This window comes from Eumetopias jubatus, unplaced genomic scaffold, assembly GCF_037043125.1.
Source record: "Eumetopias jubatus isolate StellerSeaLion01/CBP00866 unplaced genomic scaffold, mEumJub1_p1.0 scaffold_17, whole genome shotgun sequence".
NCBI classification, from domain to species: Eukaryota; Metazoa; Chordata; class Mammalia; order Carnivora; family Otariidae; genus Eumetopias; species Eumetopias jubatus.
The window spans coordinates 33,198,924-33,214,580 of NW_028274823.1; the positions used below are offsets into that span (position 1 = coordinate 33,198,924).

At 36.7% G+C, this 15,657-nt stretch overlaps 1 protein-coding gene across 2 annotated transcripts in view; it reads left to right on the forward strand.

Annotated features, from left to right (window-relative positions):
* LOC114205492 (RNA/RNP complex-1-interacting phosphatase-like) overlaps nucleotides 1-14,599 on the forward strand; it is a 51,684-nt gene extending 37,085 nt beyond the window's left edge. The window contains exons 8-9 of one of the 2 annotated variants that reach the window (XM_028099005.2): nucleotides 8,191-8,292; nucleotides 10,638-14,599. In XM_028099005.2, coding sequence (XP_027954806.1) covers nucleotides 8,191-8,292; nucleotides 10,638-11,616 — 1,081 coding nt within the window. In that variant the 3' untranslated portion in view covers nucleotides 11,617-14,599. Of the gene's footprint in view, nucleotides 1-8,190; nucleotides 8,293-9,442; nucleotides 9,738-10,637 lie in introns of those variants that run through there. The other variant, XM_028099006.2, reaches the window with a different exon arrangement.
* The last annotated feature ends 1,058 nt before the right edge of the window (nucleotides 14,600-15,657 follow it).

A 15,657-nucleotide genomic window follows, 5' to 3' on the forward strand; every position in this document is an offset into this window, starting at 1 on the left:
GAGCTGGGGTTTTTTGTTTTTTGGGCTATTTTTAGATTCCACAGAAAGTATTTGTCTTTCTCTGTGGCTTATCTCGGTTGGCATAATGCCCTTCAGATTCATCTATGTTGTTGCAAATAGCAAGATTTCTTTCTTATGGCTGATATTCCTGTGTGTGTGTATTTGCCAGCTTTTCTTTGTATTCATACATTGAAAGACTTAGGTTGTTTTCATATCTTGGCTATTGTGAATAATGCTGCAGTGAACATGGGGTGCAGAGATCTCTTCAAAATGATGATCTCAATTCCTTTGGATAAACTCCGAGGAGTAGGGTTGCTGGATTAGATGGTAGTTCTATTTTTAATTATTCCAGGAACCACAACACTGTTTTCCGTAATGGTTGTACCAATTTACATTCCCACCATAGTGCACAAACAGCTACATAGACGAGGTTTACTGGGGTTCTGCTGCTCTCCTTTTCCCTCGTGGGGTGAAATCCCTCCAAAGGGATCCCTCCTGGCACCAAGCTGCTCTGAAATGGGGGATGGGGTGATGCAGGTAAAATGCTTTCTAGGCTTTTCTATGTGGCCATCCTTGGTTTTCTGAGCTCCACAAGGTTTCTACTGCTTCCTCGATGTAGTCCAGAGCTTTCTCAGGCCATTTTTATCAGTTTGTAGTTAGTTATTTTGTTGTTTTGGGGAGAGATGACCATTGGCACCTCCTAGCCCTCCATCTTGCTCACATAACACCTCTATACAATATTAATTTTAAGGGATGAAAGACTGTTTCCAGCTTAGATGTTTATAATACAATTTCTATGTGTGCTATTATAAAGGGATTTTTATGTAAAACTGGACATAGTAGTCACCATACTTAAATCCAGTATTTACTTTTGCCAAGTATTTCTTACTGAACTATTTATATTTAAGAATTTATAAGAGGGGTGCCTGGGTGGCTCAGTAGGTTAGGTATTGTACTCTAAGAGTTTAATTGTGCTTCTGATTATTGAAAGATAAAAGTAGGGGCGCCTGGGTGGCTCAGTTAGCTAAGTGTCTGCCTTCAGCTCAGGTCATGATCCCAGAGTCCAGGGTTTGAGCCCCGCATCAGGTCCCCCTGCTCAGTGGGGAGCCTGCTTCTCCCTCTGCCTCTCCCCCTGCTTGTGCTCTTTCTCTGTCAAATAAATAAATAAAATCTTTTTTAAAAATTCAAAAAAGATAAAAGTAAAACAAAAGGCTATTAAAAGAGAGGAAATTTTATTAGCCAATTTGTAAAGTAGGAGAGTTCTTAGACCCAAGATTTCGGAGCAGGATAAAAATGATAGCACCAGACCTTCTGTTTGCAGCCATGATAGAGTAACAGGAACCAGATTTACTCTCCCACCTAACTAACAGTTAAATAACTAAACAACTTAAAAAGCAGAGAAAATATATGAAAAGACAATTTTTAAGAAGTTGGATATCAGGCATAAAGGACAGTTATCTCTGAGAAATGGCAAACCGTGGACATAGATGACCTAGGATTGCTCCAGTTTACTGCCTTAGAGCTTCCAGGCCATGGCACAGGAAAGGGGGAGTCATGGCAGAGCCAGACAGTTGCCCTAAGTTCAGGAGACAGAATGATCGGAGAGACCAGCGCAGCTATGCTGGAGAGCAGAGAGCTACACAGAGAATTCTCTAGATCAGCAGAGAGGTGCCTGTGTGGAAGGAGACTACCTGAGGCCAGGGTAAGAACTAATGGAAGGTTAGAGGGAATGGTTTTCACACAGAGCCAGGAGTAGTGCTTTTTCCCACCAGCCAGACTGGAAAGCGGCCTAGTCGATAGAATACAGGTTACTACTCAAAAGGGTCTTGTCTCACTAATGGGGAATAGTTAGCCCTAGACTGCACACTACTCTTAGTTTATCTAATGATTCTTAAAAGCAACATGTAAAAGGATCAAATTATTTCCAAGTAATTTATCTGCCTCCTAAAACAAAGCTCAAGAATATTTGTATCAATACCAAAATATACAGCACCATGAATTTGGGTTATTTTCCTCCTAATTTTTCTCAGTTCCTGTTGTGAAAATGTGGGAGGTTGCAGAGTATAATGAAAAAAATATTAGATTGAAAGTCAGGAGAGCTGAGTTCTTGTCTAGTTCTGCCACTAACTTGTCATGTGACCTTGGTCAAGTCTTCCTTTTTCCTGGCAGTTACCTCGGGGGTAAACTGAAGGATTTGGATCAAACTCTGAAGCTCCCTTAAATGCTTAAATTCTGTTGTCTTCAGGCCTTCTATATTTGCTCAGAGGAACCAAGAACATTAAATGCAGAAAACATTACTTGATTCTACTTAGTTTAGCAGTTTGTTTTACTGTCTGTTCTTATTGGACATGAGGGATTTTCTAATTTTATTTATTATAAAAAATGTAAGTAATTTAGAGTGAATTTGAAATTTTATATTTTCAAATAATTTTAGTTATTTAATGGACAAACCAAATTACGCATAAAACATTTTAACAACTTTATTGAGGTGTATTTTATATATCATATAATTTACCCATTTCAAAGGTACAATTCAAGGATTTTTGGTAAATTTACCAAGTTGTGTATCCATCACTGTATATTAGCTTTAAACCACTTCTATCATCCTAATAAAATCCTTCATATTTATTGATTGTTAATCCCCATTCCCCCACCCCGGGCAACCACTAATCTCCTTTTCATCTCTATATATTTACCTTTTCTGGACATTTCATATAAACAGAATCACATAATATGTAGTCTCTTGTGTTTGACTTCTTCATTTAGCATAATGTTTTTGAGGTTCGCCCATGCCATAGCATATATCAGTAGTTGGTTCTTTTTTATTGCTGGATAATATTCCACTATGTTCATATACCACATTTTGTCTGTCCATTATCAGTTAATGGACATTTAAGTTGTTTCCAGTTTTTGGCTTTTGTCAGTAGTGCGGCTAATAAGAACATTCATGTGAAGGTCTTTGTGTGGGTATGTGTTTTCATTTCTCATGGATTGATATCTAGGGAGGGGATTGCTGGGCTATGTGGTAGACTTCTGCTTAATTTTTTTCCAGCTTTATTGAGATAGAGTTGACATATAACATTGCATAAGTTTAAGGTGTACCATGTGATAATTTGATACACATATATGTTGTGGAATAATAACGACCACAATAAGGTTGGTTAACACCTCGATCACCTCACATAATTACCATTTTTTTTGTGGTGAGAACATTTAAGATCTACTCTCTTAGCAACTTTCAAGTAGTATATAATATAGGATTGTTAACTATAGTCATATTACTGTGCATTGGATCTCCAGAACTTCTTCATTTTATAAGTTTGTACCCTCTGACCCACATCTCCCCATCTACCCACTCCACTACCCAGCTGCTGGCAATGACCATTATACTGTCTTTCTATGAATTAGGCTTTTTTAGATTCCACATATAAGTGAGATCATACACGTCTTTGTCTGACTTATTTCACTTAGTATAATGCCCTTAAGATCTGTTTTGCCACAAATGACATGATCATGCTTAACTTTTTAAGAAACTGCTCAACTGTTTTCCCAAATAAGGATTCCTGTTACTCATTTCTTGCCAGTACTTATTGTCTATCTTTTTTATTTATTGTTTTAGTGGGTGAGAAATGGTATCTCATTGTGGTTTTAATTTACATTTCCTTTTTTTTTTAAAGATTTTATTTATTTATTTGACAGAGAGAAAGAGGGAGCACAAGCAGGGAGAGTAGGAGAGGGAGAAGCAGTCCCCCGCTGAGTAGGCAGCCCGACGCAGGACTCTGATCCCAGGACCTCAGGATCATGACCTGAGCCGAAGGCAGACACTTAGCCCACTGAGCCACCCAGGCGCCCCTAATATACATTTCCCAATGATTAATAGACATAATACATTTTGTGTTCCTAAATTAAGAGTGGCTTTCTGTTTGTTTTACCTCATTCACATTGCTTTCTTATGATAGGGTTTATGTTTATCAGCAATAGAGTCTAATTGTCACTCTCATATATGACTTACTACCCCCTTCTCTTTTTAATAGTCTCTACCTCATTCTTAGAAAAAAAGTTTCCTTTTTTTTTAAACTTCCATCTTTACAGAATATGATTCCTCTAACTGTAGGATCTCATTGTCACCGTCCCTTTCCCCTCTCATATCTTAAACCTCCCTTGTCACTTTTCTCTTGCTTTCAAACATACTAGATTGAGTGCAGTCCCTATTAAAATTTCAATGGCATTTTTCACGGAAATAGAAAAAAATAGTGCTAAAATTTATATGGCACCATAAAAGACCTCAAATAGTCAAAGCTGTTCTGCGAAAGAAGAATAAAGTCAGAGTCACTGCACTTCCTGATTTCAGATTGTATTACAAAGCTACTGTAATTAAAGCAATATGGTGCTGGCATAAAGGCAAACATATAGACCAATGGAACAGAATAGAGAACGCAGAAACTCCTGCATATACAGTGAACTAATTTTTGACAAGGGTGTCAAGAATACACAATGAGGAAAGGATAGTCTCTTTAATAAATGGTGCTGGGAAAATGGGTATCCACATGCAAAAGAATGAAAGTAGACCCCTGTCTTACACCACTCACAAAAATGAACTCAAAATAGATTGAAGACTTAAATATAAGTCACTAAATCATAAAATTCCTGGAAGAAGACATAGGGGAAAAGCTCCTTGACATTAGTCTTGGCAGTGATTTCTTTGATAAGGCACCAAGAGCTCAGGCAACAAAAGCAAAAAACAAGTGGGACTATATCAAACTAAAAAGATTCTGCACAGTAAAGGAAATAATAAATTGAAAAGGCAATTTAAGAATAGGAGAAAATATTTGCAAGCTCAGTAGCAAAAAAAAAAAAAAAAAAAAAACCTTTAATGGGCAAAGGACCTGAATAGAATTTCTCTAAAGAAGACACATAAATGGGCCATTAGGTATATGAAAAGATGCTTGATGTCAATAATCATCAGAGAAATGCAAATTAAACAACAAATAGATATTACCTCACACCTGTTAGGATGGCCATTATTAAAAAAGAAAAAATAACTCAGGATATGGAGAAAAGGGAACCCTTGTACACTGTTGGTTAGAATGTAAATGGGCACAGTCATTATGGAAAACAGTATGGAAGTTCTTCAAAAAATTAAGAATAGGGGGTGCTTGGCTGCCTCAGTTGGTAGAGCATTGCAGCTCTTGATCTCAGGAGTTATGAGTTTGGGCCCCACATCGGGCACACAGATTACTTTAAAAAATTAAAAATAGAACTACCCATATGACCCAGCAATCCCACCTCTGGGTATTGAAAATCAGGAATTGAAATCAGGATCTGGAAGAGGTACCTGCACTCCTATGTTCACTGAAGCATTATTCCCAATAGCTCAGATATGGAAACAACCTAAATGTCCATCAACAGATTAATAGACAAAGAAAATGCAGTACATACACACAATGGAATATTATTCAGCCTTAAAAAATAATCTGCCATTAACAGTAACATAGATGGACCTGGAGCACATTATGTTAAGTGAAATAATCCAGACACACAAAGACAAATGCTGGTGGTCTCACTTAAATGTGTAATCTAAAATAGACTCATAGAAGCGGGGTGTAGAATGGTCATGAGGGACTGAGTGGGGGGCAGGGGAATAGGGAGTTGTCAGTCAAGGGGTACAAAGTTTCAGTTATGTAAGATGAGTAATTTCTAGAGATCTATCATATGGCATAGTGACTATAGATAACCATAATGCACTGTATACTTGAAATTCTTAACACATACACACGTGCACACATTATGTGAAAGTGATGCATGTGTTAATTGGCTTAATTATAACAATTATTTCACAGTGTATATGTATATCACATCATCACATTTTATACCTTAGGTATACAGAATTTTAAAAATACCTAGAAGCGTTCTATTGTTTTCTACATCTTGTACAAACTACCATTCCCTTCTTTTGATCCATTATCCAATTTTTAAAACACTTGTCTGGGATCACTGCCTCCATTTCTTTACCTTCTTATTCTCTGCTTAAATGTATCCAGTTTGTTTTTACCACTTAAAATTTCCTTCTCAGAGATCAACAACAACCTAGCCACCTCCTACAGCTTTTCTTTGCAACATCTGGCATCATTAACCACTCTCTACATATACTTTAAATGTTTTATTTTGGACAAAATACTATCCAAGTTTGCCTCTTAATAGTCTCATAGCTCCATTCACCTTAGTTGTCTCCTCTTCTTCCTTCCTGTTGTAGATGTTTGATAAGACTGTCTTTTGTCTCTGGCTTTTATTCCTGTACTCCATTTTCTTGTCATTTCAGCTCTTATTTTTACCATGTGACCCCCCAAATCTTTCTCACACCTGAACTTCATACAAAATCTCACACTTCTGTAGGGAACATTTTCTTTTCAAATCATAGGTGTTTGGGAAAGTTTATATAATAGCTTATAAAAAGAATGGCTTTTATATTTGTTTTTTAAATACAACATCTGTTTTATAATGCACTAAAGCATTATCTTCTTTCAGAGTTTAAGAGGCTAAATAAAATTTAACCAAAAACTGAATTTGGCCTGAGAGCTAGGGATTTCCTTCTTAGTATTTACTCAAGTACTCTGGGAGGAAACCTTACTGGTTATTCATTTCTTATTTCTTACAGGAGCTATTCAATTAAGTTTTCTCTCTCGTGTTTTTCTTCCATTTGAAATCTTTTCCTTGTGCTTTTTATAGCCTTTACCTGAGGAAATGTACCATAACAACGCTAGTATCCTTTTTACTAGAATTTAGGAAAATAATTTTTGAACTCAATATTAATATTCTCCTAAGGTAGTGATTGTCATTTATAGACACTAAGATATAACTCTTCTTTGCCTTCTTCTCTGGCCTTTATCCCTGAGAAGATTGCCTTTATAGCATGTTCAGATGTCATTTTTCTACTTTTTGAAACTAAACAACATTGTAACAATACAAAAATCTTAAGTGTCTTTTAACATAAATTCAGGGAGGCATTCCTAAAGAATACCTCCCATTTAATTTTAATCTTCTCCAATAAAGATACAGTATTCATTCAACATCTCTGATATACTGCTCAGGAATTCTGTTAAGCATTTCTATATGCCAGGCATAGTGCTAAACAGCTGTAAAGGCTGGGAAGAGTGGTGAGTAAAGCCCTCATATATACAAAGGGTTAGGTGTTACGATACAGAACACACTACCCATCCTTTTCCATTCCACAAGTATTTATGGAGTACCTACTGTGTCCTGGCACTCTGCTTGGCTCTGAGAAGTCAACAGTGAATAAGACAGACTCTTTCTCTTTCCTCATGAAGCTTCTAAGTCTCTGTGCAGTCTCACAAGGCCATATGTGAGGGAATTTTGCACTGCTATTTTCTCTACTTGGAATGCTCTATCTTTGCATGCTGACTTCTTTGTTCAAATGTCACCATGTCGGAGAGTCAGCTTTTCCTGTCTTATTTAATATTGTCCCTCTTTCCCAGTCATTGTCTATTATACTACCTTGGAGTTCCTACAAAGCACTTATTACTATCAGAAATGATATCATTTATGTACTTGTTTATGGTCTACCTCTCCTTTGAGAGCAGGGACTTGCCTGATTTGATCATTACCATGCCTCTAAGTGTTTGAACGGTGCCTGGCACATTTTGGGCACCTCACAAATATTTGCTGAATGGAAGAGTCAGTGACTGGATGCATGGTACTGGAGAAAGGCATTAACAAATAAGGTAATTTCAGATAGTGAAAGTGTGGGTAATCAGAGGAGGTATACGGAAGGGGAGAGTTAGGGAAGTCTGATGTCTAGTACTTTAGTACCCCTGACCTTATTCCCACACCCCCTTTATCTCTTCCGTTAACCCTTCCTCACAGTGCGTATGCCTGAAGCCCTTAATTTTTATGATCTCTTGGCCACAGGAGATACTGTTTACATCCTCAAAGTTCAAAAATCCTAACATCCTAAAATTTTGCTTGACTGATGACCTCTAACCTCATCGTTCTTAAGCTTTATTCTTTTCACTAAGGCAAAATGGCAAAATATCCACAGATTTTTCCAAGATGCAAATGGAGTGCAGATACGCTTTTTTTCTGCCTTATTTTGTGCTTAACTTATGTGTCAAAAAGCATATGACCTTGTTTCTGATAGAATTTAAAATTTTTTTATTTATATTTTTCTTCTAGTAATCTTGGAATGGATGTCTGGGATTCTGATGAAGATGTAAATCCCCCTTCTAATTCTTTGGAAGAACCTGGAGATTGGTCCCCAAATGAAGACTTTCATGGGTAAAAGTAACATGATTGTAGATGAATATTTTATGAAAGTTCAGATACATATTAATAGTGGTAGAGTAGGGGGAAAAATCCACAGGACTGGCAATCAGGAAGTCTGCATTCAAATCTTGATTCTGCCACTTATAAATTATAGGTAATATAGAGCCAGTGACATAACCTTTTCAGGCCAGTGTTGTTTAATTTATAACATAAAACATTGGACAAGATCAGTTAGCTCTTCTTAAGTTGTATTCTAAGGAGATAGGTAACTAGTATTTTATGAGGTATTATTAGTTTTACAGGAATAAAAAGTGTTAAATAAATTTTGGAAATGCAAGCTGATGTCACCATGAACACTAGCTTATTAAAAGCCCTTAGAACTCCTGAAGTAAAGACATTTATTAAATTTTTTTTTAAAGATTTTATTTATTTATTTGAGAGAGAGAGGGAGAGAAACAGCATGAGAGGGGAGAGGGTCAGAGGGAGAAGCAGGCTCCCCGCTGAGCCGGGAGCCTGATGTGGGACTTGATCCCAGGACTCCGGGATCATGACCTGAGCCGAAGGCAGTCGCTTAACCAACTGAGCCACCCAGGCGCCCCAACATTTATTAAATTTTATTGAACCCAACGTTTCCCTAACTTATTCAAGCACAAAACTGTTTTTTTCCCCCTGACAGAACAAGCATTAACATGATATGGGAAACTAATATTCTCCAAGCTATTTGGCAAATATTGAACTAGGTGATCTCTGTGATCCCCTCAAAGTTTAAAATGCTATGATTCTAAGTAATAATTTGTATTTATTCTACCACTATATCAGAAAGTAGATTAAGGTTATCAAATGGTACTAGAACTTCTTCTCTGACTTACATATCTACATATATATCTGTGTGTGTGTATCTTTATAAACTGATAGGAGAGAATTTAACAATTATCTTAAAATCTTTTTTTCTCTTTAAAAAAATTAGACTTCTCTGTTGTTAGCATTTTTCTCTATAAACTAATCACAGGATACACAATACTATTTTAAATCAAGAGGAATATTTGGTACTTGTATTTTTAACCTGAAATATTATGTAGCAATAAATTGAAATGCTCTGTGAACTGACTTAATACAAGCTAGACTAGACAATATTCTCCTGTTCTCCTACTTTTTCTTCTAGCTTCAAATCTCACCCCAAAACATGAAGCATTTTGCCACCTGAGTGGTACTGCTTTTTCTCTCCGCCCCCACCCGCCAAGAAGGAGTCCTTACTTGAGCAGGGCCAGGCCCTTTGTTAGTTGTTGGCTAACATCACAGGATGTGTATGAACCACATGATGGGCTGTACAGAGCTCTTCCGCTTACCAGGGCAATTCTTGTCTGCTCTGACATAGGCTCCTACTGCATGTAATGTCTGTACCCCCATTCCAAGGAAGCATTTGTTTATCTTCAATGAATAAAATCCTTGTGAAAGTCTCTCAGACTTTGGTGCCAGAAATTTTGTTTTCAGACATTGAGGGGTTTCATTGTTTATTTTTGTTTAGGTTATGTTTTGTTTTTATGAAACTTTCCTTGTTGCTAGGAAACAAAGTTCTAGCTTTGTAGTCAATTATAGTATCTCATCTTGGTTTTTAAATAGTTATTTCTATTCTACATGCTGTCTGTTCCTCTTTTCAACTCTTTCAAATTGGTGTGTTTTTTATGTTATAGAAGTTTGGCAGTTCCTTATGAAACTAAAAATGGATTTAGCATACAACCCAGCATTTGCACTCGAGCATTTATCCCAGAGAACTGAAAACTTGTTCACACAGAAGTAACATGAATGCTCATAGCAGCTTTATTTATAAAAGTAAAAAGCTGGAAGTAGCCAAAATGTATTATTTATACCACATTATTTTATATTATAAACTCCATTAATAGTTTTTAGGAGTAATTACATAAAAATCAATATATGTTTTTTACTTCTTCTGACATGAAGTCAGTACAATAATCCAGCATGTCATCAGCCATATTTGTAAGATTACTTGTTTAACCCTTCAGACAGATTATGATAAAAGTGATCTGGTTATAACATTCCTCTAAATGAAAAGGTGCTGTGAAATGAGTTGTGCTGTAGTTTTTAGGGGAAAAAATTACTCTTTAGTACCAACACACTTTTGTTTGGAAATTTACAAGTTAATAGTTGCAGGAGAGAGTTTGGGGCTCATAAGCACAAACAAAGGAGAAAAATGAAAATGTGGCACAATTCAGTTCAGGGGACATCACAACAATTTATGTCCTGTTGAACTGAACAAAGGGAGATTTTGCTAATGGCATAGCATTTTATCCTTTATTGTTCAAATACTTAGGATTTATAGCATATTTTCCCCCCAGCAGGACTGGGAAAAGGTCAAGGCTTCTTAATGACCAGCACCCTCGAAATGATGTACAGATAAAGGATTATGATTATGTCAACAATGGACCTGCCCAGAAGCATGGGGATTTTTATAAACACCAGTGTAGTGACAGCATGCCAGAAAAGAGACACCTGAGAAATTGGGATTTGGGTAACAAAGGACCAGGACCAAGATGTTCATTCTTTGCTAATCACCAGTGTTATGATGTCTTCCAAGAGGAAACTGATTTCAGTAACAAGATACATGGAACAAGACCAAGACCATTTCATGATCACCAGCCTCACAGTGACTGCCATGAACCAGATGCTGGAGATGATTTTGATTTTGTTAGCAAAGTTGGTGGACAAAGGAGACATTCCATTCAGAGATATCAGGCCTATAGTAACTGTCGCGAACCATTTCCATCAAAAGATTTTGGTTTTATTAACAGAAGCTGGGGACAAAAACGACGACCTTTCTATAACCACTGTGAGTACCCACTTCATGGTGATTTTCAGGACCAGTTACTTGTACAAAGTTCTCATTTTCTCAACAGAAGTGGTGGTTTTCAAAGGCAAAAACCTTCCCACCAGGACTATTTTCATGATGAAATGAATTTGGAAGATTTAGAATATACTGATGAAGTATCAGCGCACACACGAGGATCTCTACGTGATCATTCCAACAATGATTTCTCAGAGAAAATGTCATTGAAAAAATATGTTAATAGAGGTCATGGACAAAGACTACCACCTTTTCCAAAGTTTCAGAAACAAAGGCAATTAAGTAATTTTGATTTCAACAGTGGAACAGGACCATGGCAAATATCTTCCTGTAATCACCCACCTCATGATCCACAAGAACAGATTCTATTGGAAGACTTGGATTTTGAACAGGAAACATCCTTGCAAAGGCCACAATCTTTTCAGGACTCCCCACTTCCTAATAATATAAATCCTGATTGGCATTTAGATAAGTGAGTCATTTTATTTTGCACAGTAAGGAACAGTACTTTTTACTCCAACAAAACACTCAGACTTCTTTCAAATTAGGTATTTGTATAAAAGTGGTATAAATTGTCACCCAAAGCTAAAATTCAGATTTATTCTTTTATAGATTCAGTTTATAATCAAGGTTTATTTCTGATGCTGTGAATTATAAATTTACCTTTATTTCCCAAGATTGCAGTAAATATACAAATTAGATTTAAATGGTTTAACCCTTCACTGTAAGCTGGTAGTAAAAAAACAGATTTTTCACAGAAATACCATGACTTTTAGATAAGGATTTTTAAACATGGGTTTAAACTGTGTGGGTTCACTTATATGTGGATGTTTTATAGTATAATACTGTAAATGTATTTTCTCTTACGATTTTGAATAACATTTTCTTTTCTCTAGCTTATCGTAAGAACACAGTATATAACACATATAGCATAAGACCACATGTTAATCAACTGTTTATGTTACCAGTAAGGCTTCTGGTAAACAGTAGGCTGTTAGTAGTTAAGTTTTGGGGAAGTCAGAAGTTACACGTGCATTTTCGACTACACAGGGATCAGCGCCCCTAACCTCCAGATTGTTCAAGGGTCAACTGTATTCCTTTTAGATGTGCTACAAATTATTTTTTCTTTAATTTTAATTCTAGTATGGTTAACATACAGTGTTAAATTAGTTTCAGGTGTACAATAAAGTGATTCAGCAATTCTCTATATTACTCAGTATATTACCCTCACCACTGTGAGGCTGGTGATCATGAAATGGTCTCGGTCTTGTTCCATGTATCTTGTTATTGAAATCTGTTTCCTCTTGTAATATACTGAGTAATATACAGGAATATACAATATACAGGAATATATAATTCTCTGTATTCCTGTATATTACTCTTAACCTGCTCATCAGGTTTAAGTTTAGTACTTTTAATCCCCATCACCGATTTCACCCGTACCCTACCCACCTCCCCTCTGGTAACCATCAGTTTGTTCTGTTTTTTGGTTTGTCTTTGTTTGCTACAAAGTATTTTTTCATATACATGCACCAGTAGTCCTCTCTCTGCCACGCAGTAATCGTCTCTTGGTGCCGTTAGATGGGAGCGTCGTCGGGAGAGCAGGGAGCACAGTGACCCTGAAGCACAAGGCAGGAAGGAGAGACGGGGAGCCTGACATCCGAAAGGGAAAGAACAAGATAAGAAAGCGAGAAAAAGGGATAGAAATAAAAAGCCAAGCCAGGAAAAGAGAGCAGTGTGCTGGGATGGAGAATAAGGCCGTAGAAAAGGGGAAAGGTTTGAGAAAGGAGATGAAGACTAGAAAATTATGTGCCTGCCCTTTCATTCAGAATGTTTCCTCCAATTGTACAACATTATTCTACATGTACCTGGAGAGATGTGAATTTCCACCTGTGGGCTATGGGCTATCCTGGTTTTCTTTAGAAATTTTTCTTTTTTTCTCTCCTGCCTTCCTCACTTTCCTCACGTCACAGAGCCTGAGGAAATGCTGATTTAGCCGCGAAACCATCCTTTTCAGTCCTATCCCTGATTGCTACCAGTGATATGTAAACACGTTAGAAAACACGCATTTCATGAAGCCACATATATGCAGGGTTTATATACCACCTCTGCACATCCTGGCCACTGCCTCTGGAAATGACTGTCACTGTCTCCCTTGTGGTTTGGGGGTTGCAAAACCAGTTAATCAGTTCATCTGCACGGTTACCAGTGACTACCAGCTAAGCTAAAAATTTGTTTCATTTCCTTTATAATAACTTTGCTCTATTCCATGATTATCAGTCTATACCTAACCCCAGCCCACTGTCTTCCACTGGACAAGATAAAAGACAAGATTGGTCGATAGAAATCTCTCACTCCCCTTAGGATAGCTTCTCTAATACTGATGATGGGTTAGGAGGATTATAGTATTCAAAAGAGGGCATGTAAAAGAAAAGGCCTTTGTTAGGCTTACTTTTTTTTCCCATCTTGTCACTTAGTACCAAAGTTGGGGTCAGGATTATAAGCATCCTCTGTGAAAGAATATAAGTTTCAGTATAAAAGGATATTCCATACTGATTTATGTTAAACTACTCAACAGAAATCCAATTGGAGTTTTTGTTTTAAATTACATAGTTTTTCTTAGTTTCCTAACTTCTTCAGCTGTTAACAGGATTAAAATGGCTCGAAGGTATTCTGATCAAATGGAGAGACCTAAAGGGAAAATTGAGATAGACCAAAAGAGACCTTGATTTGAGGGGAAAAAGGGGCAGATGACAGCCAAGACAAGATTCCACCTGCCCTCTTCTTTCCACTTACCCACTACTGACAGGCCCAAGTATAACATAGTATATTAGCAACTTGGAGAAGAAGGGACTGTAGTAGGAAAAAAATAAGAGTTCTTTACAAACACTATCAAATATTTACATTAAAAATGCTAGAATTATCCCACAAATGTATATTTTAGTAGAGGTTAATTGAAAGATTTTAGGTTTAAACATATGAAAAGCAAAACAACAATTTAAAACAGGTGAGTCATTAGCTTTCAGGTTCTCAGTGTCTGAGAAATATTCTAAAAGAGACTATAAGTTACATAACCCACTGATTTGCTGCTACACCCAAATGATTCTGCTAATCTCTCTAACTTCATAATATAAAAAGGAACAGGCAAATATAGCTGCTGTGGTCCTAATTCTCTCTGCAGGGTGAAGAGGGGCCTACCTCCTTTCATGTGAGGTGCATTCTTTCATGCATTTAAGGACCGGAGCCCTCTGTTTACTTTTACCGTGTTGCATCATGCAGGGATTCTGCCCCCCTTCACCATTTGACTATTGGTAAAAGGGTACACTCACTTCTTTTAGCACAGTGTCCCCCATAAAGTTTGAATCCTGTTCTGTGATTATAATTAACACTTGTTTCTCAACACTGGCAAAGTGATGACAAGAGTTGAATGAAGTTCTGTAATGGGCACATGGATGTGTATTATCCTACTGTTGTTTATGTTTGAAAACTAATAATAAAAAATTAAAAATAACTTTGTTATATTATTAGACTGGTATATCCAGAAGATGATCGAAGAACACATTCTTCACATGGATTTAACTGCAGGAGACAGAGCACATTCTTCACAGGAACTTCCATCTTCATGTGTATTCCAAGAACATGATTCAATTGACTATTGTAGAGGCAGATATCCAAGAGATACGGAACAGCACAAGAGGTCATATTTTTAAGCTACTGCTTATAATTATAGTATGCCTGTCAATTGCAGAGCTGTAGAGCATTATGACTTAGCTTTAGAAAAAACTGCAAATGGTGCTGAGTAGTTCACTTTAAAAACTGCCCACCACTTATCTATATTTGCCCCCTTTGCATTATTACTGGGCCAAAAATAATTTCATAATAAGTTGCATGTCAAAAGGCAACCTATGTTATTACAAAATTAGCCATCTACATCTTTCAATTTTTTGTAAGAGTATAAATATAAGGAAACTATAATGTGGAATATATATAATTATTGCTTTTTCAGATTTATTGAAGCTCTATTTTTAGTTATATATGCTAATGAATTGCATTTCTGGTTGCAAACTATAAAAAATAATTTCCTTATGATTTTTTTTATTCCTTTTATAAGTACTTTTTGTATGCGTATAGCAAGAGATTAGAGCTTCCACCTAGTTGGTTAAGCTACAAAATCATAGAGTTCAAAAACCCATCAGAACTAAATTTTTAAGTCAATAACTCTTTTATCCCTGGTAGTGACAGGAGAAGGAAAAATCCATCATAGATAGAATAAGAAACCACCTGAGCTTTATAGAATTTTTAAAGTTTCCACGTAGGCTTGCATTATGGATCACCTACCAGCTCTTTCCCATGGATTTCTACCAAAAGCACAGGGGTAATACCCTGGCAGAAGAGCTGGGAGAAATCCCTGCAAGGCCCACCAGATCGTCACTGAGTGCTAGGCAGTGGCTCCCTAAAGGTAGACAGAAATCTCCTGAGGCACAGAAAACTGACAAAAAAAGAAACCCTTGAGGAAT